We start from the raw sequence: 22,793 nt of genomic DNA, 5'->3' as shown, positions 1-22,793 counted from the left end.
CCGGCAGGCCGTTCCATAGTCTGGGAGCAATTGCAGAGTAGGCTCTCTGGGAGGTAGCAATTAATCTGATTTTTTTAAGGCTGCACTACACAACCATGGAACTATAATTCAATTTTAACTGTTGTGACAACATCTTAGGGAATCCTGGGATTTCCAGTTTAGGGGGATATTTAGAATTCTCAGTCTGAGAGCTCTAATGCCTTGCTAAACCACAACATTTCACAGACTGCAGCCAAAGCAGTTAAGTGGAATCACAGTTCTATAACTATGTAGTGTGAAAGGTCCCCTGCTGAGGGGGAGAGCATTAAAAAGAGACCAAAGGCGTGTTGTTAATTAAATTTGAGTGCACAGAATAGGTAACAGTGTACAATAGTTTTGCCTATTACAAAATAGACTTTCATCATGCACAACAAGTTAGCAAGCATTCTGAATGAGAACCTCTTATATATCTCTGTCACTGGAACAGTTTCATTTAAATTGTATTTTGCATGAGAAAGATGTATGTAAATGAGCCTTTGTCAAAATCATTATTTTCTAATGTGAAAAGCTCATTGCTCTTTTCTAGGACAGAATTTCAAACAGTGAATAGTGTAAAGACAGATTTCTAGGGAAAGAAATTGAATGCCAAACAATACTGAGAGTAGTGAGCTTGCCAATATTGCAAAATTATCTTTATGTGACACTGGATGTTTAGGGTCGCTTTTAGCTACTTATGAAATTATTAGTAAGTTTCCCTATATGCCTAGCAAGTTTCATCAGCATGGATGTAAAACACTTTATGACAAATTCATTGCATTTATCTGACTATCACTTGTATTGTGTGTGTATCAGTTTGTCAATTTCTTTTCTCCAGCATGGACATTTGTATGAATTTTATTATGCATTTTCCATCATGACAGGAATCCTGTTGCTGCACTGTGCAAATTTCCAGAGTTATGCAGGAGCGGCATGGGATAACAGTTTATTTCTCCAATACCTTTCATAGCTGCTCTGTGTATGGCCTGTTTTATCCTGCCACCAGTGACTACACTGGTATACTTACACCAGCACAGTGCAACATTTACTTTTAATATTTTTTTAATGTATGATTTCATATCACAACCAGACCATATGTTTTGATTTCTGAGCAAAATAGGCTTTGTCTCACAAACAGTCTTGTAAAATACAAAACTGATCATTTTGGCCAACACCTTGAAAACATCAAATTTCTTTCCCATCCAGTTGTAACAGAAAAGGTTATCCTTGCTACTTTCATGGCCACTAGCCAACTTTAAGGAAGGACAAACATAAGATAGCCTGCTAAATTGCACTGCAGTTCAATATACAGACTTGGGATTTTAGTGGGTACAAGGACTTGGGAAGCCCAGGTTCAAATTCCAGCTGAGCTATGAAACTCACATTGATCCAATCACTGTCTTGCATCCTAACCTACCTAATCAAGTGGTAGTTATGATAAGGTAAAAGGTGAAGGTGGAGGTTTACTTTTTGATAAGGTTGCCAAATCATATTCAACTGTAGGGGGTGGCATTTATCTCTGTTACTGAGCTGACAAAGCCAGCATTACCAAAGACTACTTCCATAGTCATGACTGAACGGAATGCTGTTACCTTCCCACCAAAGTGGTACCTTTTGTACTTTTACATGCTTTCAAACTGCTGGGCTGCATTTGCACTGCAGAAATAATCCAGATTGACATTACTTTAACTGCCATGGCTCAGTGCTATGATATCCTAGGAAATTTAGTTTTGTGCCAATGAGCTGTGGTGCCACAACAAACTACAGTGCCAGGAATTCCTTAGCATTCCTGAATGGCAGTTGAAGTGGTGTCAACCTGGATTATTTCTGCAGTGTGGATGCAGCTAAAATGTTAATATATGGAGAAGTGGTCTTCTAGAGGGTACCGACATCTGTGTGATGGGCAGATAGGAGAGGGCTTTTTCCTGTGTTGTTCCTAGACAGTGGAATGCAATCCCCTCACAGTAGAAATCACATCTCACTCACTGCTTTTAGAATGGCTATGAAGACACATCTCTTCAAACTACTGTAAAGTGATTTTCATGGTAATTTTAATTGCCTAATAACTGTGATGTTTTTAATGGTTTTATTGTTTTATCTGTTTTTAATTTGCTTTTAATCTGTTTTTAATTTGTTTTTAATCTGTTTTTAATTATGATGTTAGCCGCCTTGAGCACAATTTTTTAGTGGAAAGACAGGAAATAAATAACAATTCTCTACATGAACCTTCTGCTGTCCAGAGTTCTACTACCTCTTTAAACAAATCCTTTATGCTTTTCTTTGTGCATGGAACACTTAGCATAATAGTGCCTTTCTCTCTTTCTTCTTAGCCCTCAGCACAATGGAAGTGTCTAGTACAAACACTTGGTTTTCATCCATTTTTTTTTGTTGCTATTATTTGCCATCAAGTCAGCTTCACCTTATAGTGACCATATGAATGAAATATCCCAATACTCTTTGTTACTTACAGCATTGCTCTGGTTTTGGAAACTCAGATGTGTGACTTCCTTGATCAAGTCAATCCATCATAATATTCTCTTCCTCTTTTCCAACTGCCTTCGATTTTACCAAACATTATAATCTTTTCCAATCAGTCATGTTGCAGTACCTGCAAGGACCTATTTCCTTAATGAACTACAGTGGACCCTTGTTATATGCTGAGGTTTGGTTCCAAGGTCCCCCGTGGATAACAAAATCCATGGATGCTCAAGTCCCATTAAATATAATGACATAGCAAAATGGTGTTCCTTATAAAAAATGGAAAATCAAGGTTTGATATTTGAAATGTATACTTTAAATATATGGATGCTTGAATCTGTGTATAAGAAGGGCCAACTGTAGTTTCCTTGCAAGAGTGGTGGATTTAAAAAAAATGGAGAAGTATTTTACACATACTTACATGAGAGTCAGCTTAGTGTAGTAGTTTGAGCATTGGACTACAACTCTGCAGACCAGGGTTTGAATCACTGTTCAGCCACGGGAAAGTCACATGCTCTCATCCTTAGGGAAAGGGAATGGCAAAGCTCCTCTGAACAAATGTTGCCAAGAAAATTCCATGAGAGGGTCTCCTTAGGGTCAGCATAAGTTGGAAATGATTTGAAGGCACACAGCAACAAAAACAACATGCATACATACATACATACATACGTACATATGGATTTAAAGTTAGAAGTATCATTCTGCAAATTTTCTTGGGTTAATGGCCTGGCCATCTCACCAAGATATCTAAGTACAGGGCCTTTCCAGAGCCTCTATGATTTATATGAAGGCTGCATCCATTTTTGAGGCACCTTATCCATGGATGCATGAAGCAGTGATCACAGGAAAGCACATGCAAGAATTGGTTCCCACAAATAGCACCATTCTGGCTCCTCTTAATCCCACCCATATGTATTAATGTAAGCTGGATGAAAGAAAGCTCATTAAAACATATATACACCTTTATTCGAAGACTGTTATGCATCACTGTTCTGCCAGATCTTGGCATTTGTTTATAATTGCCATCATTTATCATGTGCTTTTACTAAGTAGTTTTTAAATAGGACCTCTGGCCTTGTTTAACAGACACATACTTCATTACACAAGCAAAAAACCCCCAAAAATCATTAATTCTTAAGGAAGCCACAGCTTCTAAATGAAAATGTCTGGTATTTATAATAAATACACTGTATTTATTGTGTCAATTCCTTGTCATCATTAGAATCTAACAAATTAAATCCAATAAACTAAAGCAATCAAAATAAAAGCCAATTGCCTATATGGTTAAACATTTTGCAGAAAGTGTAGGCTTGAAGCAAATGCTATGCTAAATGCAGATATGGGTGGGCATCTATGGCTGCATCTGCACTGCAAAAATAATTCAGGCTGGCACCATTTTAACTGCCATGGCTCAATGCTATATAATTCTGGGAATTTTTGAGGTATTTAGCTTTCTTTGTCAGAGAGCTCTGCTGCCACAACAAACTACAATTGCAGAATTCTATAGCACTGAAGGATGACAGTTAAAGTGTTGTCAACATGGATTATTTCTGCCATATGGACATAGCCTATATCAATTCTTTTTTAAAAAAAAGAAATAAAGAATTGAGTACTATTTAGGGAAATTACTGCATTTCTACTTTTCTCAATAACAAAATCAGACAAGATTCCCCTTTGTCAAACCACACAAGCGTTCCATGGAAAATTCCAAACTGTTTGTGTCACAGCATAGTATGACATAATATGTTATAGCAATATGTTATATATACAAGACAAAACAACTTTATTTAAAAGAGTGAATACTGGTACAGCATGTCCTGTCCAGCCAAAGTCATGGACTCAATAGCAAAGCCCCTACCTCCTTCTCAGCACAAAGGCAGCATAGTGTTGCTACCATGGTGGTCTCATGAATTAAAGAGAATGTGGATTCACTTATACATTTACATTAATGGATTCATTCATTTAATATGGACATGTGAAGAGGGTTCAGGAGCCACACATGCCAGTCTGCCCACCCACTCTGATCTCTATTCTGCCTATTTCTGCCTTCTGTAATAATCTGTAGGAAATGCCTGAAGCTCCCTCCTGGGCAACGCTAATGTTTATAATCCTGGTGCCCAATCCATGCATTCATATTGAATGTCTGAATGGGATTATGATGTACAGCTAAATGTTCTAGCAACAAGCCTGGGATCAGCACCTAACAGAGTCTACAAGCACTGCTCCAACATGGAGCCTACTGCTCTGGGCAGCTATAAATTGACATTTATATTTCCCACACTGTCTGGATCTAAAGAAATACTTTGTTAGACACTCTAAGATAGGGACAGTCATCTACAATGTGTACTGGGATCAATTTCTTGCTCCTGGTACACTCCAGGAGCCACATGGACTGCCAAAAATGCCCCAAAAATTAACCTCCAGAATTTGGAAGTGGCCAGAAATCCATTTCTGTTCTTGATAAAAACAGATGAAAGTCCATTACTGCTGCTGGAGGCATCTAAGAGGAGCAATTTGCTTTTATTTTTATCTGATAAAGCATCCATAGCTAATATAGCAACAAGTGATGTTACAAACACAACATGATTATTTACAAATTTCCTGATAGTATTACTAAAGATAAATCTGCTCTTTTGAACCTATCTTGCTAACTAAAAGCAAGAAACAGGAGTGGGTCAACACAAAGGATGATTCCTCTACCAAAGCTCAGATGCTTTGTGAAGCGACATGGGATAAGAACTGGGTAGAATATTTTTGCTAGTGTCAGATATTCCCTTCTCCCCAATCTGGACATGGCCTGAAAGAATACTGCAAAAGGTAGATGTTTGAAGAGTAAGTAAGAATCAAGCACAATATCTAATGTTTGAGCTCTGTTTGTGCTTCATCCTTAATGGCAGATTTTCTTTTAATCACTATTACTGTAATTATTAAGGTTCTGAATATTTTGTTATTTTCACCAGATTCATCACTATTTAATGCCAGTGAGAGAAATTAATAACTGAGCAGAATAGTCTGATTCATTCAAGTGAGATGAATAAAATCTGAGTTTGGCCCTGTGCCTACATAATCTCCAATTAGCTAGTGCTTTATTAAACAAGATCAGGCAGCATTGTTTCTAAATCATAATTTTCATGATAATTATATCCTTAAGATTCTATAGAAATTATTCAGTGATACAGTGCACTGTGTACATCTGATGCCATTAAAGTGAAACAAAATACAAAAATACCCAAGAAGATATGCACACACATTTGATTATGTTAAAACATAGGCCTGTTACAAACTGCCAAAATAAAGCTGCTTTGGGTCTCTTTGGAGGTATGCTGTTTAAATGATGCATGGGTCCTACGAGTCCGGAGGTCGCACCAAAGCCACACTCCATTCCTAAGCACTGGAGTGCAGCTTTGGTGCAGCTTCCGGATTCTTAGGATGCACGTATCATTTAAACAGCATACCTCCAAAGAGACCTGAAGCAGCTTTATTTTGGCAGTCTGTAACAGGATAGTTTCTTGTCATTATATTGCAGGCCCCCGTTTTGTCACTTTAACTAGATTAAAGCTATGATTATCATTTTCTGCTCTCTTTTAAATTAAAAAAAAATAGCACACAGATTTGAATATTGGGATGGTTTCCCTCCTAGCGTCTTGAATTAGAAAGCCATCTGACTGGTGATATCAGCCATTAGTCTGTTACCAATTCCCATGAGGGTGGTTTTAAGTGCAAATAGACTTCTATGGTGGTACAGTGTTTTTCAGGTGCACTTCCATTGTATCTTAGACACTATGAATTATACTGTTTCAATATATGTTTTAAAGAGACATATTTGTTTTTCTATAAAATAGGATAACTGTAACTTCCTAATTGTAAATGAAGCACATAAGAATATTCAGCAATGTAATTCAAGTGTTCTTTATTTAGAAACATTTCAAACTTATCAAATGAGGTCATATTAACTACCAAAGAGGAGAAAAATCCTTTTGCCCTGTTGTATAAAATGTTTTATAGAAATTTGGCACAGATCTCAAAAGAGGCACACAGCCTAACAGATGCAGCTGCTAGTGAGAAGCTGTGCGAGTGGAAGTCTGACACAGGGCAAAAGTCAGGAAGTGATAGGTTCTTCTGGACAGAGCCTTAGGCGTTTATCACACAGGGAAAATCCCGTGCAGAAACGGGGGTTTAAATAAGAAAAAAAATGCAAACCATAGGCCGGTTACACACCGACACTTTAGTGCGTGACGAGCACGCACTAGGATTACAAAAGGGCGGTGCTTTTGCACCGCCCTAACCCTAGTGCGTGCCCGTCACGCACTAAACGGCGGCGGCCCTTCCATATGGCCACCGCTGTGAGGACGTCACGGCCGCGCTGCCTCTAGACGGGGCGGCGCGGACGTGACGTCCTCAATCCGCGGCAGGGCGCCTAGGGCGCCCTTTCCACGGACCAGGAAGGAGCTCCGTTTCAGAGCTCCTTCCTGGTCCGCAGCGCTGCTTTGCTTCGCTAGGCGCAGCCTTCAGACAGCTGCGCCCAGCGAAGCAAGGGAGAAAGGGGCCAAGCGGCCCCTTTCTCCCCCTCCCCACCGCCGCGGGGTGTCCTTGGGGCTTGAAGCCCCAAGGACAACCCTTTTCAGGCTGCGGGGAAGCGGCGTTTTGCTGCTTCCCTGCAGCCCGAAAAGCGGCAGATCGGGGCCTCAGCGGCTGCCGGTGTAGCCACTGAAGCCCCGATACTCTGGGGGAAGGGGCGGGTCCAGACCGCCCCAAATGGGCGGTCTATAACCCGCCATAATTTGGGTACAATAGGCTTTTCCTAGAGGACCTGAGTGTGCGGGGCGGATTGTATGGAGGAATAATACTCATTTTGATTGATAATTGGCTACTTTTATCCAACTGTACCCCAGCCTGCATATGGCTTAACTTTGTAACCCATCTTTAATATATGTGACTTGGATCTTACACTGCTCCATTCAGATATGAGAACTGATGATTTCTGTCAATCCATCTCTTCATTATAGTTCTCTGCATCATGTCACATGTTTTTCCAAAGGAACCCCCAGTTCCAAGGCATATTTCCAAGGGAGAAATAATGGGGAGGATTCTGTTCTGTGGGTGTGATCTCTGTTTTGAAATGATCAATTTGTCCATTTTAGAATTACTTTACAATTGTGATCCACTTCACTCAAACTGTTCTCACAAGTTTACTAAATATGTGTGGTTCAGGAGATAGTAACTACTTGCACTGTCCCTCCCTTGACCTCTGTGCAATTCACTAAAAGTCTTAATATTCTTCCACAGTCATATAGCACAAATGATCACAAAAGAAAGAATCCACAATCAGTTCAAGGCACAGAGCACATTATATGTGGCACTGTCATGTGGGCAGTACTAGTGTTTTGACTTCCTTTCTCCTAGAAGAGCTTAGGTCTGAGGGAATAGCTTTGTACAAAGCCAATGTTTTTTAAAAAGAACACCGGAAAGTTTATGGTTTTTTATGACATCTTTTACAGAAGAGCCAGATGGTATGATAGCAGAATAGGATCTGGAAATTCCTGGTTCAAGTCCCTACTCAGCCATGAGACTCACTAGGTGACCATGAGCTCGTCATTCTGTGGGGATAAAATAGAGAAGAGGAAACCATGTATAGTATGCTGCCTTGAGAAGTTTGTGTACATTTTCCAATGGAACCTCTTTAGCAGAAAGAGAGAACAGAAAAGAAAAGAAAATTGCAACAGTTTCTTTCATGCCAGAAATACCACTGTATAAAGCAGTGTGTTTTGTGAAACATTGTTTTTTGATGCAAAACCCATTTTTCTTGTGCAAAATAACCCAAGGAGGCTCGCAACACAATTCAAAGTTGTGAGATGAAGTGTTTTATTTTGCTTTATTGTTGTGATAGGTTTTATATATGGTTGTTTACTTACAATAATTAAAAAAAACAAAAACAAATGTTGGAGTGGTGAAGCTTCAGAGTCTGCAAAAAGGCCATGCAATGCAGACTGGATTTTTTCTGAACAGCTCAGCAGTTTCTGGTCTTAAACACTGGCTGCCTACCAGGAAATTTCCTATCTGTTTCAACTGACTTGTTCTGGAACTTGTACCTTGCACTGCTGGACATTTTCTCACTGCTGGGAGATAGAAAATCTAAACTTCACTGTTCCAGTATTGGTAAGAAAAGGATACACCATGATGCTTAAGTGTTAGGATTGCTAAACTGTGGGGCACATTTTTATGATAATATCAAACAGCTGTTATTGTCTAGAATGAACTGCCAGGTTTGACTGAAAATGTGTCTTCATTTGCAGCAACTTTCCTTTCTTGAAAAGATACTAATGATTATCACCATGTCCTAAAGGAGAAAGTTACTGCGTTGCAAATTAGGGATAGTCTGAGGTAGGGGGAAAAAACTTTTTTCCTTGAAAAGGGTGTGCTAAATGTCAGAATAGGAACTGTCACTGCCTTTTATATAAGAAAGTAGAGGAGCTACAATTTGTATTGCTGCTGAGGTGCAGCAAAGTGTTATCCTGACTGAAACACTGATGAAGTAGAGATTTTTAGTTTCTGAGAAAGAGAGGAATTTTTGCCTCTGCCTCATTTGTTCTGCTGATTGCACCATTTTCTTCTCTAGAAATCCATGGAAACGACTTGCTGTTTCAGAAGAAAGCAAGTACAGTGTCTTGCTGAAGAATGTTTAAATAGGGATTGCTCTGTATAAAATGTACTAGATTTATTTTTGCTGTGTTCTTCAGAAGAAAGTCATTCAGTTCAGAAGAGTTCAAGACTATTAAGGCAGAGAATAAAACAAAACAACCACACTCAACAAGATTATCACAAAAACAAACCCACACATGTCCTGGTTTTGAATAAATAAATGCCTAAAACAACATGTACAGACTATCAAAAAAATGTTAAATCTATGAGGGTGTAGCATGGCACTTTGGGTCACACAAGCATGCCAACATGAGGCATTTCACATGTGATATGAACATGGAAAAGTTAGTTTTGAGGTATGAGAATTCCTGTAATCTAGGTATGCTGACTAGAGACCTGTAGTCCAAAAGGAATAATTTTGGAATTTCTGGGTATGAAAATAAAGCATAAGTGTCCAGGCCAGAACAGTAATTTTCTGCAACTACATCAATCTGCTTCCCATCTGACAATACTTATATTTTTCATGTACATCATGCATTCAGGATAGCTTCATCAGAGGGTAGAACAAAGAGATTTTAAGTCAGAATCTTTTCAGAAGTACTTAACATGTGATGACAATAAGGTAATATTGGCCTGGTACATACCTTCCTTAATGTGCGGAGCGGTAGTGGCTTTTTTTCTGCCAGAGGGAAGCCGCAGCCACCAAACCGTGCAGCTTTCCGCTGGTGAAAAAAAGAATCTGTAAAAAGCGGGTTCTTTTTGTACCGTGCTTATGATGCCTGAGTGCACCAATGGCGCACTCATGATGTCACAAGCATGGCACAATGTGCAGATGCTATGTGTTTGTCACGTAACAATGGCAGTGCCCTGTATACATGGGGCATCGCTATTGTTACATTGCCGCACCGTACTAGGGTTAGGGACCATGCGGATCTATACCACGCCATAGTCTGTGGTTCTGAAAAGAAAAGCCTAAAGGTCTGCAACACAGCATGCAAGTCAGACCTTCCCTCCACTCCCACAAGAAAAGTTGTAGTCTGAAATGCCCTCGTTCAGTGCTATTTTACAGAATCACACTTCCCATTACCCGGGTTACTCAATTTTCTCATCACTCCTCCACAGACAGCATTCTGTGACCACTGAGCAGACTCAGTCCTCATTCTCCCCCCAGTAATATTTTTTATTCTCACTGATCTTAGGGTTCCCCAGGCCTGCTGATTGCTTTCTCTTTTATGTGGACAATGCTATTTTTGAGGAATAGCACTCCTATTTGGACATCAGAATTCATAATCTAAAGCTCAAAACAGTTCTGCAAAATCTAGCAAGGAAGATCAGTGATCACACAGTTTTTCCAGGTGTGAATTCCCTGAGTTGAGGAGCAGCAGATGCACAGGGAAACCATGATGCATATTCAGAGGCAAGGTATCCATTACTTATTTTGCTGCCTCATATCTCTTCTCATAAAGGCCACTAAGCCAGGTTCTATGTAAAGACTGTGGAATAGCACTGAGTGTAACAGCTGAAACATTGTGTGGCTTACACACAACTAGGTCACAAAGATGGGGCTGTTGGAACACATTGGCAATGTTCATTTTCAGTGTATGAACACAATCAGTGCTACTTATCTGACACAAGCTTTTTAAATTCCATGTACTTCTTATCTTTCTATCTGCATTTCACATTATATTCATGCTAGGAAGCTTGATGTTTCTTTGTTACTTATTTTCTTGTGAGCACATGCCTTGATTTATCCTCTCAGGTTGTTTTCATATATAATATTTTGTTCAGGATTATCGCTTTATTATCCTGCAGTGTGTCCCTCATCCCTCTCTGTCAAAAGGGCCATAAATTAAAGTCAGCAAGCATTTACAGCCCAATAATTCATTGTCTCCAAATGCTAATATTCTAGCTGCTTAGGTCCCAGTACATTCTATCCTGTGACCTTTGCATCCCAATATTTCTGGGGTAATAAAAAGAAAGCATATAATGAATGGATCATGTAATTCTTTATATGTGTTTTAACTTCTTGATATTTGGGGAACAAAACCCTCAAAATCCTTTTATAAAGTTATCAGGATGTACTCATCCCTGCGAGGAACAAGCTTTCACAGTCTGGAGAAGATATTTGGGATACTTCTTCAATACCACCCACCTCCAAAACCAAACACCTTAACCTCTAAAAGCCTCTGCTATTGATTTTTCTAAAACCTATCTCAGAGATGTGTGTATTATGCAGCACCATTTGTCCTGATCAGTAAAAACCAACAAGGACTGCTTTTCACACACACATTGTGCCTCCACTGGGCTGGGCTGCTTTGAGACTGGAAGTAATGTGATATCACCTCTGGTGGAGGTGAAATTTGGCCAAATCTTGGCCAATTATCTTTTTTTAAAAAAAAAAATTAATTTTTTTTTATTTTTTTGCATTTGAGAGTTTCTGCAAGGAGCTGAAGTAAAGTGGAGTTAAGATTTTTAGTATTTAGGGACCCAAGCGTCACCTGGAAAAATATTTTGGGGGGCTTCATGAGATTTAGAGGATGCCCTGGGGTGCTTAAGTGGTTGCCAAAAAAAATTGGGAAGCTACATGTTACAATTTCCCCACCCCTGGTATAGATGGCAGGAATACTGAAAGATTTAACTAATGAAATATACTTTCAGCACAGAAGTTTTGGGCAAATGGCAAATCTGCTCTGATAACCTTTAGGGCTGAAGGGTGGGGTATAAATACCATAAATAAAATAAAATAAACATGGAGATTACAAAAAGTACAGTGTATTGAATATATGAAATATATCCTCCAGCATTTCACAGATGAAAACTAGGACGCATGTAGCCAAGCAACATCAGAATGTGGTCATGATGGTTAAATGTTACTAATGGATAAAATAATACAAACTAGAAGAGGCTGCTGCAGCTTGCTTTTGCCTGAGTCTTCTGGGAAGGGCAAGTCTCCACCCTCTCCTCTCTGCTGAGTTAATTGATTTTAAACTACACTTGCACTTTGAACTAACTTGCAGCAACTGAAGTAAGCCGAGGATGATGGGGGAAAGTGGGAGGTAAAAGAGAAAAAGACATTTTGAAAGTAGCTGGAAAGATGGGACAACAGAGGATTGACTGGGAATGTACCGGCTAAATCAGGACAATTGAAGGATATGCATGAAGCACACATAGTGAATTTGGATAACTTCTTTTTTTGAAAAAGAAAGAAGTTCAGTTTATACATTCCTACAGCTTTTACAGGAAAACACACTTGGGCGCGTTACAGACCGCCGGATTGCGGTGGTCTGCTGCCGCCGCCGCTTGCACCGTCCGGGAGCCACAGCCTTTAAACGGCGTGGCTCCCGGATGCTGCCAAGAAGGAGCGCGGAAATCGCGCTCCTTCTCAGGCCCTGGAAGAGGCACTGCAAAGCGCAAGGGGCGCATTTGTGGTGTCATTTCTGGGGCGACACGTGCGGACGCAACACGTCCAGCACGTAAAGATGGCGGCACCCGTGTGTATAGGGCGCCACCATCTTTACGCCCTGTCACGTGCTAGGGGTGAGGCCGGTATGGATGCTAGGTCCTCGACCAACCCCTAGCATGTGACGGGGGCGTATTAAAGGCCCGTCTATAACGCGCCTTAGTTTATCTGAATTTATTTAAAAACTCTTAAATATACATTTTATCATCTTTTTTAAAAATCAGTCACCAGAAGGAACAGAAAGTATAATCAGAGCCTCTGGTATTTTCTTCATAGGCACTCACTTTTTTTTCACAAGACAATCCAACTATCAAAGAATTCCAACAAAAATGCCTGGAGATGTAGACTATCAGTTAATGCAAAACCACCAAGACAGGCAGGAGTTACAACCTGTTGGAAAGAGCCGATTAGTAGCACCATTAGGAGAAACAGTAAATTAGCCTATATATGTGCCAACCCACCAGGAGGCAATCAAAGCTTGCCAGTTCTTTCTGTGGATCAGAGAACCTGGACACTTACAAACATTATTGTGAAACATATTCTGGTCATAGTAAAAGATGCCCTTCACTAACACACAGCTGTTCTCTTAAAGAAGAGGTCCAGAAGATGATCTTAACAGGTGAGTCAAGATATTCTCTGAGCTATGCAGGCTCCAGGCCATGAAAGGTTTTACAGCTTAATAGAGCAGCTTGGATTAGGTTTGCAGAAAGCAACTGGATTTGTAACAATACAGAAAAGTGGATCATTTTTCTCTCTGGCTTTTTATTAAGTGGTGAACCCCAAGTAGTCTTTTGCACAGTAAACAACATGCTTTTTTAAAAAAAAAAATCTATAAATTTGTCTACCAAAATGGAAACTATAATAAAAGTGGAGGGTGATGAAAGAAAAAGGCATCCTTGGATGAACTTTGCAAAAAGTCTTTAAGTGGCTTCCAGAAGGTTCAAAATGTTTTTGTTTCCTTATGCTTACTTTACTTACTTATCTAACATGGTTATTTCATTTGATTTGTACATATTGTTAGTTTTGAATAAACTGTTGGCTGAAACACGCTGAAATACTGAATTGCTCCTCTTTTTGTGTGGTAGGAACCTATCCCTATTCTCTTTTATGTTATTTCTGCTTCTGGTATGAAATTATCAGTTAAATAATAATAATAATAATAATAATAATAATAATAATAATATATTTTATTTATAAACCGCTATTCCAAATAGATCATAGCGGTGTACAAGAAAATTATAAAACAGTACAAGAAAAAATCTACAATAGGTATATAAAACTAATAAAACATTACAATTATAGATAAAATACACATTAAGATACACTGTATCTTCAGGCTAGCCCCTGATGACGCTGGGCCAGCCTGTTCTCTCCCTCACCGGCCGAAAGATGACAGTTATGGAGGGAGGGCGCTCTATCTTCAGGCTAGCCCCTGATGATGCTGGGCCAGCCTGTTCTCTCCCCCACAGGCTGAAAGATGACAGTTATGGAGGGAGGAGCCTCTATCTTAAGGCTAGCCTCTGATGACTCTAAGCCAGCCTGTTCTCTCCCTCACCGGCCGAAAGATGACAGTTATGGAGGGAGGGCACTCTGTCTTCTTCTGATGATGCTGGGCCAGCCTGTTCTCTCCCTCACTGGCCGAAAGATGACAGTTATGGAGGGAGGGCACTCTGTCTTCAGGCTAGCCCCTGATGACGGTACACCAAGCAGCCCCAGGAAGAAAAGGCAGGGCATTTTTGGGTGGTTATTTTGCCCACCCCAGTGTGCCTCTCCCATGAAAACTAGGTCCTCCCCCATCGATGTGGGAGTTGCTTTCAGGGGAGGGTGAGTGGAGGGACCGGCAGGAATCGGTCCAAAGGGACCGGCAGGAATCGGTCCAAAAATACAAAGAACGCAAAGCCCAAGAATACATTAACCCCATTAACAGAGGTTTATCCATACTGGGAGCTCATAACAAACGTGGGTAATCTGGTAGCTGGAATGTGTATAACCTTTTCTTTAAAAAAAAATCTACCTACTAGAGTTTGGATAAAGTAGCACTCTTTAGCTGAAGGAAGAAAAGAGAAGAAAACAAAAAGAGGCAGTTTCACATTTTTGCGTGAACAAGGAGTAAGTTCATTTATTCCTGGAGTGAGCTAAAATTATGCTCTGCTTGTAATATTAGAAATAAAACAATACTCCAGTGGTACCATATCATCCTCCAGTGGTCTTTTGCTGAAGGGAAATGGAACAACTAGAAGTGACATAGGTGTGACACATAACAATAACTGAATCATGGTACTTGTAAAAATTGCCCAAAGGATTAGGGCATAATGATATCATCGAGCTACTCATTTTAACTAAGCAATCAAGATGAGTCAGATCTCCAAACTAGGGTCTCAAAAGCATAGTCAAGTGTTAGAAGGCAAGCAAGGTAAGACTGATACCAGGCATACTAGAGGTAAAGCTGGATGGGAAGAATGTAGGCCAGGTGTTCTACATTTTATTGTGAGCTCAGAATAGTTACTTTTTAAGGACCACAAATTCTAGGCCCCATCTCACCCCAGTGGCTATGGTGGCTGGCTGGATTCTGGGAACTGTACCCCAAAAGTAACTTTTCTGAAATCTGAATTATATTTCTATTGCTCTAGCAGAGCAATGTTCTGCTTGTTCTACCAGAACAGGCACTCTACATAGATTTCTCATCACATCAGCTGCTGCTACTGGGTAGTCAGACAACAGAGGGGACCAAGAATGTGTCCTTATTGTGCAAATATTGAATTTTGATACAACTTCAGTTGTCATGGCTCTCTATGGAAACTTGGGGGTTATAGTTTGCTGAGGTACTTAGAATTATCCACTCCCTCAGATACAACACTGAAATAGTGACTACTTAAAGTGACACCAAAACTGGTTAAAGGGAGCATAAAATAATTACAGTTATGCAGAGCAACTTAGCTACTGCATGTACTGTATTCTACATAAAGCTGCCCCTGAAATTGGTTTGGGAGCTGTTGCTGCTGCTATAGTGATCTTCGGGTTATTGGTAAGAAGAAACATAGGCCTAGTACAGACCGTCTCGAAACAGCGGTCTGCAGGCGCCTGTTTTTACTCTGGAGGGACAGCGCAGCCCCCAAACCATGTGCCATCACACTGGAGTAAAAAGAACCTGGAAAAAATGGGTTCTTTTTGCGCTGACATAGTTATGTTGCCAGTGCGCCAATGGTACCCCCATGACATAACTGGTACAGCGTGATGTGTGGACGGTATGCGTCCGTTACACCATAATGGTGGCGCGCATGTACACGGGATGCTGCTATTATTGTGTCACTGGCACGTATTAGAATTAGGGACCATGAGGTTGCCGCGCAGTCCCTAACCCTAAAATTGGTACTAGTATGGTGCTTTTGCGCAGTCTGTACCGTGCCATAGTCAACCAGCTCCGTACAAACTGTTCTCACACCTGGTAAGCCCACTTTGAGCTGCTGGTTATTCCTTTAAATACTCTTCATACTTGGCACTAGAACTTGGATTTTAAAAATCACTTTCTTGGATTACAGCTCTAAGGAACCCCCAGACAATATGATCAATGGTCATCTGGCTAGGGAATATGGGACACTGTAGTCTACAAAGTAACTTTTTCCAGCTCTGCAAGAGATTGACATATCTTAGAAGGAGCTTTGCTCACCATATTACATCCCCCCCCCCCCCCGCCTTTGAAAGAGATTTTGAAGAGCCCTGTTCCAGACATCCTTCATTCAGCCAGGCTTTCTCTATGATTGCCTTGACATTGTAGAATGATCTCTCCCAAGAGATTTGCTAAGTATTTTCTCTCTGAGCTTTAAGATGCTCCTGTAAGGCCGAGCTCTGGTTTGAAAGGCCTTTCCTTAGACAGTAGAAAACAGTATCGTTTTGTTTTTGATGGAATACTATTCACATTTTATTGCTTTAAAAAGTGTTATTACATGTTTATATTGTTGCGTTTTTGTACTGAAGATTTGAGCCACCTTAAACGACAGGGGCCAGAGTACACTTCTTTAACCATTTGCTAAGCTTTTGTTTTTGTTTCGGTCCTTTAATCACAAACAGCTATGAGTAAATGCTTAAAGGAATGCACTCTGAACCTGCTCAGGGATTCTCTCATGACAAAAGTGAGAAAGCACTCTGTGCTAGCTACTTGTGGTTCTGGTCATGTCTCATGGGCATAAATTGAGCCCCATGGTTCATAAGATCATGACCACTTTCAGCATTAGATAATGCAAGACTGAATCTTCCATATATAGTTTGTGGAAATATAAACAGTTCTTTTCTTCAGGAAATCTCAAAATGGCCTCTGTTACCTCAAGATCCAGCTTCCTTTCACCCCAATCATCCCATTTTCTAATATTAAATTGATATAAATGCATAGAGCTGCAAGGACATTTCCAGTGTGAATTAACAGCCATAACATATAAGGAGATCTGGGACTATATTTGGGTGTCTGGGAGGCTCAGCAAGGGGAAGCACAAGAGCATGAAGCCAAGTGTAGATTGATCAACATCAAAATCGGCATAATCCCATCACCAATAGGAGCAATTCTGGGGGATAGATTTAGTGTTTACAAGTGACCAGAAAACCAAGAATGCCTCCTTTTGGGTGTGATACTCCTTTTGTCCAGGGACATTTGCACTGGTTGTCCAGCCATTCCCAATTTCTCTACCCATCCTCCTCCCCCTGGGAAATCCACTCTAACCCCAAGTTCTGCCCCAGGATAGTATTTGCATTATAAATATGCCAGCCTGGGCACCACCAATTCAGTCCCTGTTTGTCTGCATCCTGCTTGACTCCTTAGCTTGCTGACTATGCCACAATCTGCAGACAGTTTACGGTTCCACTTCACTTCATGATATCCCCCGTTTTGGGCCTCTGCTTCTGGAATAGGTTTAATATTGTTCTCTGCACCCCCTCAAATTCACTATCTGCTACTGCCTTCTATATTGTTAGTTGTTGAATATATACATGAGAGAGTGTCTTTGCGTGAATGGTGACTTCCTTGTGATTAATAAATAAAACTAACTGAAACTTTGCACTCTGGAATTCTGTTGTGAGAATTGGTATACACAGGCTTGATCCCTGCATTAACTTGAGCCCTTTCACTTTTTTCAACTGATAATAAAATTCCCCCACTGAATATTAATTGCGGGTGCCCTCCTGAGACCCTGGCATTTAAGTAACACCTCTAAATGTGTAATAACTGCTGATGTTCCTTGATTCACTGGAAATGGATATATCCTGAGTTACCGAGTTGGCTGATGTAGCCTAAGAGTCAAGTTGTTCTCTGACAGTAGCTCAACATTCTGCTTATTTACTTCTCTTACTTGTGATCTATGAATGGAACTGAAAAGGGAGACAGCTAATTGGAACTGCATTTGCAGGAAACAAACAGTTGGAGGTTAAAATTACTGTGCCTAATTATTCCAGATTGAAGCAGACCACACACAATATTCCACTGCCAAACAGCTGTGATTAAAATGATTTAAAATCAAATGGGAAATGCTAGCTAAAAGAGCAAAATTTCAAGTGATTATTTAAAGGCAGAAAAGGAAACAACCAGTCGTGATTTACAAGGCTGCAGTTCTGCTAACAGGCTTTGTCAGGGTTCACTTCACTACATAGGAATTATTAATGATTTATCCTCCATTTTCCTTGTTTGTCTCTGGAGTTGGCATGCTATTCTCCTAAGTACTTTCCTAAGTTAAAAACAAAAAGGGGAAAGGTTCCCAAAAACAAGATGCCTTAAAGAACAGGATCCAGAAAGGAAGACAATACACACATCAAACAAAATTCACACCAAAATTATAAAGCTAACAAATATATAATATCATAAAATACAAAATACATATAAGCCCTCAATAGATTTTTACTTGTGATTTGAATTTTGTTTTTTGGTTCTTTTTTTGATAATTTTACTCTCTTAAGTCAGCCAGGAGTATACTACACATGTTCTTAAAGCAAGCACAGTATTTTAGAGTTACAGCTGGCTACTGAAATGTTGGCAAGGGCAATCTTTCTCTTCAGTGTCTAAGCAAGCCAGTCTCCCACAACTTTGTGTCACTAAGATGTATTGGGCTACAATCCCCATCATCCCAGCCATCTGGAAGTAATGTCTGCTCTAGACATCTGCTTGTCAGGTTGGGGGAGGCTGGTTTAAATCTTAAGAGGGGGCTTTTAAATGCTGTGTTGTCACAACATTTCTTCCACAGGGTCAAATTTGAAATTGTATGTGATGTCAGTGGGTGGAAATAGTCTTCCAAGTGAAGCAAAAGTAGGCACATAGGCACTGGAGTTTCCAAAGAGCAACATATATAAACTGCAGAGATGTGTAAGCTTAATGATGTAAAAGCAGTTGAATGGGGCTATCACTATTGTAAAGTAGCATGATGATTCTTAGCAGATTTCTTAATCAGTTTCCACTAAAAAATAATAAGCTTGGACTTCTTCCATTAAATGTCAAAGTCTTAGAAAAAAATCCATAAAACCCTCACAGAAATGTCATTATTATATAGTAAGCTGAGGCCCAGTCACTTGGTACACTTTCTTTTTCTATTCCCTCTTAACTGCCATGTCAGGATCCTGGATTGACAATTTAGGGAGAGATATTTAGAATTCACATCCAGAGAGCTCTAGTGTCTCTCCTAACTACAAGTCTCAGAATTCCATAGGATCTTGTCATGGCTGGTTAAAGAGGAATCATAGTGCTATATCTGTGTAGTATGAATGGGTTCCTGCCATTGCTTTGGAACACCTATGATGCTTAAGTGTGTGTGTGGGGGGGGGGGGGGGAATGGTCTAGATAGACAGAAAAACCATACAGTAGACAATCCAAATATCCATGCTCTTAATTTAGGCTACACATTACTCATGCAAAAGCCTGCTTTGTTAAAATTTCTGTGTCATAGTGATCTTGTCTCTATTATTACTTGTCAACACGAACAGAGTTCTCTTATAAACATATTTACTTGTTTAAGAGCTTGTCTGAATTCACCCTAAATGTATCCACTGTAGTTTGGATTTAGGTATTTAGTTATTGTGCTTTGTGAAGAACATTTCCAGCACACTGTGCGTAATATGGCACACAGTTATTAGCAGTATATTATTTTACTTTTACTTTTTCTTTCCAACCCTTCATAGCAAACATATGGGCCCTAAAATCTGTTAGGAAGCAGACAGAAAAATCACCCAAGAATAGCAGAAGATAACTGTATGAGTCAGTTGTAGTCAGGCTCCTATTCCTTGATTTAAATCAATGAAATTTCCACAGTTGTAATTGCTGAATATATTTTTTTAAAACTTTGTTGCTCTCACCTTTTGTTGAATCGTCAGAGTAATCCCTCTCTGGACCATCCAAAAGATGGAGCTGTGAGAGCTCATCTGCACTTACTCTGTGCCAGGATCTGTTATGGGTCTCCCTCATTGGTGGGAAATATTCCAGATCACAGGGAGATTCAAAATTGCAGTCAAAAACTGAAGAAGGGAAAAGAAAAGAAAAAGAAAGATTCTAAGGCTCAGCAAATTCTCATACATATCTCTCTAATAATGGAAGAGAGGCATTTCATTCCCACTTCTCTCTTCTTGTTTTTGTTTTGCACATTTCATATTAGGAAAACAGACCACATCATCAGATATAATGGTACGTGTTTTTCCCCACTGTGATTGAACTCCAGCCTGTACTGAGAAAGAAGATATATCTGTACAATTGGAAATAAGATTTATGAGGGACTCCTCTTTGTCTTTGAGAGCCAAGGGAAGATGAAGCAATAGTCAAGAAAGGATTTGCTTGTAATATCGTAACCCCACTCTGATACAGTTCCCCACCCCATTTTTGTTTTATCTCTTGTTGATATGGCTGTTACAAAGAATAGCGTGGGAACAAGAGAGAGAGAGAGAGGCAACCATAGTTCATACCTACCTCATTGGGCCACTTAAAGTAAAGCATATTGCTCTCCTTACTAGTGAGATAATTCATTCAAGAATAGAAGAGATAGCTTTAAAAAAACCTTGAAATCAGTGGGGTGGTACATGAAGTTTTAATTCTTCTGAAGTCATTTTTATATATGTGGCTTGGTTGTATTTGCCCCCAGTCTATGGCTGGCCTAGAAATTTCAGACCTTGGAGGGAAAAACTTCTGCTCTTTGGAGATTTTCATTAACATCTATTATTCTGGTCCCGGGATGAGATTAACCCAAATAATTGAAGTTGACACTAGCCAAACCAGCCAAGACATTTTTTAAACTTCAATTAGATTCTCTATTAAACATCTCATTTCTTTCCAGCTCGCATAGATTTACAATCCTCACCCCATTCTCTTGGAGGCATCACACCTTTTAATCCTAAGGTTAATACCCTTGCCCTTTTTCTGATCTATTTCAGATAATTCACCTGTTTAATGACAAAATGAAATGAATTAGCCTTTTTATATTTTTCATTCTACTTTCTTTACCATAGATACTACCATTCCCATGATATTGCTAGCACCTTGTTCACACTAAGTGTCTTGAGATAAACTCACAGAAAATTATTAACTAGAGAGACATTAAATCTTTTCATATTTCCCAAAACTGGGTGTATGCTATGTGGATAGAACAGTGGCCACATCTTCACTCATAACCTCCCTGGTTTTTGTAAGCAAACAGACTGTACAGTGTATATCTGTGGATCTTGTTCACATGAATGGGGCACTTTATACAAAATGATGTGGTTATTTATGGAGAGTGTACGTATTGGCAAATTGTACATGCATATGCTCAGTGCATATGGAACTGGGGAGTACTTAGAGATCAGCAGGAACAATGCTCCTTATACTTCACAGAAGGATTGTGTCTGGAAAATTTAGCTAGCCACTTAACACTTTCCTCTAGACTTGAACATACTTGGGTGTGGAAAATGGCAGTTGTTTTTGTGGCCCTTGACCCTGCTAAACTCCTTAGATTGCTCTCATTCGTAATGAAAAAAATGGTGCCAATTCAACTTTTAAATTGATTGCAGGGCCCACTTACACTATTTACATTAAAATATCATCATCATTGTTTTGGGATGTTATTTTGACAATCTGTGTAGCTTCAACATGGGCTCAGAGGCAAAACACTGGCTTCTGAGCTATGCCATAATACTCATGTCTTACTGTTTCCTTGGTGGAGGATAAGCAGGAAATAAGTGTTTGGTCAGTCCTGCTTTTCAGTAGGGCACTGAACCAGATGGCCTTTGGGAACTTGTTAGAGCTGCCAACTGGGAGAAGCTGAGGTCAGGCAGACAGCTGAACATGGAAGGCAGATGAGGTGGAAGTAGGTAATTTGGAAAACAGAGAGCAGAGGGGTGTGAAAGTTAGGAGAAAAGTGTTAACAATTAACTCAACTATCTGTCTTAATTACAACTTATTAAAAACAGTTAATCCCTTTCTACTGGGTGTCCTGTCTCTGGGATATCGTAAGATTCATCTGCACTATAGAAGTAGTGCAGTTTGATACCACCTTAACTGCCATGGCTCCATCCTAGAGAATCATGGGATTTGAAGTTTGGTAAGGCACCAGCACTCTTCGGCAGAGAAAGTTAAAGAGCTTGCAAAACTACAGATCCCAGTATTCCACAGGATGGTGCTATAGCACTTAAAGTGGTCTCAAACTGCATTATTTCTACAGTGCAGATGCACCCTTAGTCTTTACTCAAAAGAAGAGCTGCTAAGACTATGGCAAAGAAGCCACAACACATTTAAGAAGTGTATAGAAGCTAGATACTATAGTCTTCTGCTGAACTATCAGAAGCAGTAGTACCATCTGCAGTGAAGGCACCAGAATGCAGCAGGGAGCAGATTTAAGAGTTCCCTCCTCATAATAATAAATATAATTGGGGGGGGGGGGGTGTTAGGATATAATTCAACACATTATTGGCAACCATATCAGCTGAATAAGAAGAAAGGAATAGCAGGTTCAGAGGAAGGATTTTTATTTGGATCATCATACAGATATGCAGGAACCTTAATCCTTCACTCTCACATCACATCCTAATAAAAATCATCAGAAGGGAGGCTGGGGTGATTCATATAAATAATAATACTTGAGATTCATTAAATGGATGTTCTCAGCAGGACATACTATGCCACAATGATCTCAGTAAATGTTCATGTCTATTCTAGAAAATCAGAAGACAGAAAAATGATAAAGTCACTGCTTTCCATAAATACAGCTCA

At 39.8% G+C, this 22,793-nt stretch overlaps 1 protein-coding gene across 1 annotated transcript in view; it reads right to left on the bottom strand.

Moving 5' to 3' along the window:
• ALK (ALK receptor tyrosine kinase) overlaps positions 1-22,793 on the bottom strand; it is an 809,244-nt gene that overhangs the window by 524,200 nt on the left and 262,251 nt on the right. The window contains exon 3 of the mRNA XM_089529545.1: positions 19,916-20,074. Coding sequence (XP_089385671.1) covers positions 19,916-20,074 — 159 coding nt within the window. The remainder of the gene's footprint in view (positions 1-19,915; positions 20,075-22,793) is intronic.

This window comes from Sceloporus occidentalis, unplaced genomic scaffold, assembly GCF_023333645.1.
Source record: "Sceloporus occidentalis isolate IW3139 unplaced genomic scaffold, rSceOcc1.0.p SCAF_6, whole genome shotgun sequence".
Lineage (NCBI taxonomy): Eukaryota > Metazoa > Chordata > Lepidosauria > Squamata > Phrynosomatidae > Sceloporus > Sceloporus occidentalis.
The sequence above is the reverse complement of the archived record's forward strand: the minus strand, read 5'-3'. Positions and strand labels throughout refer to the sequence as shown.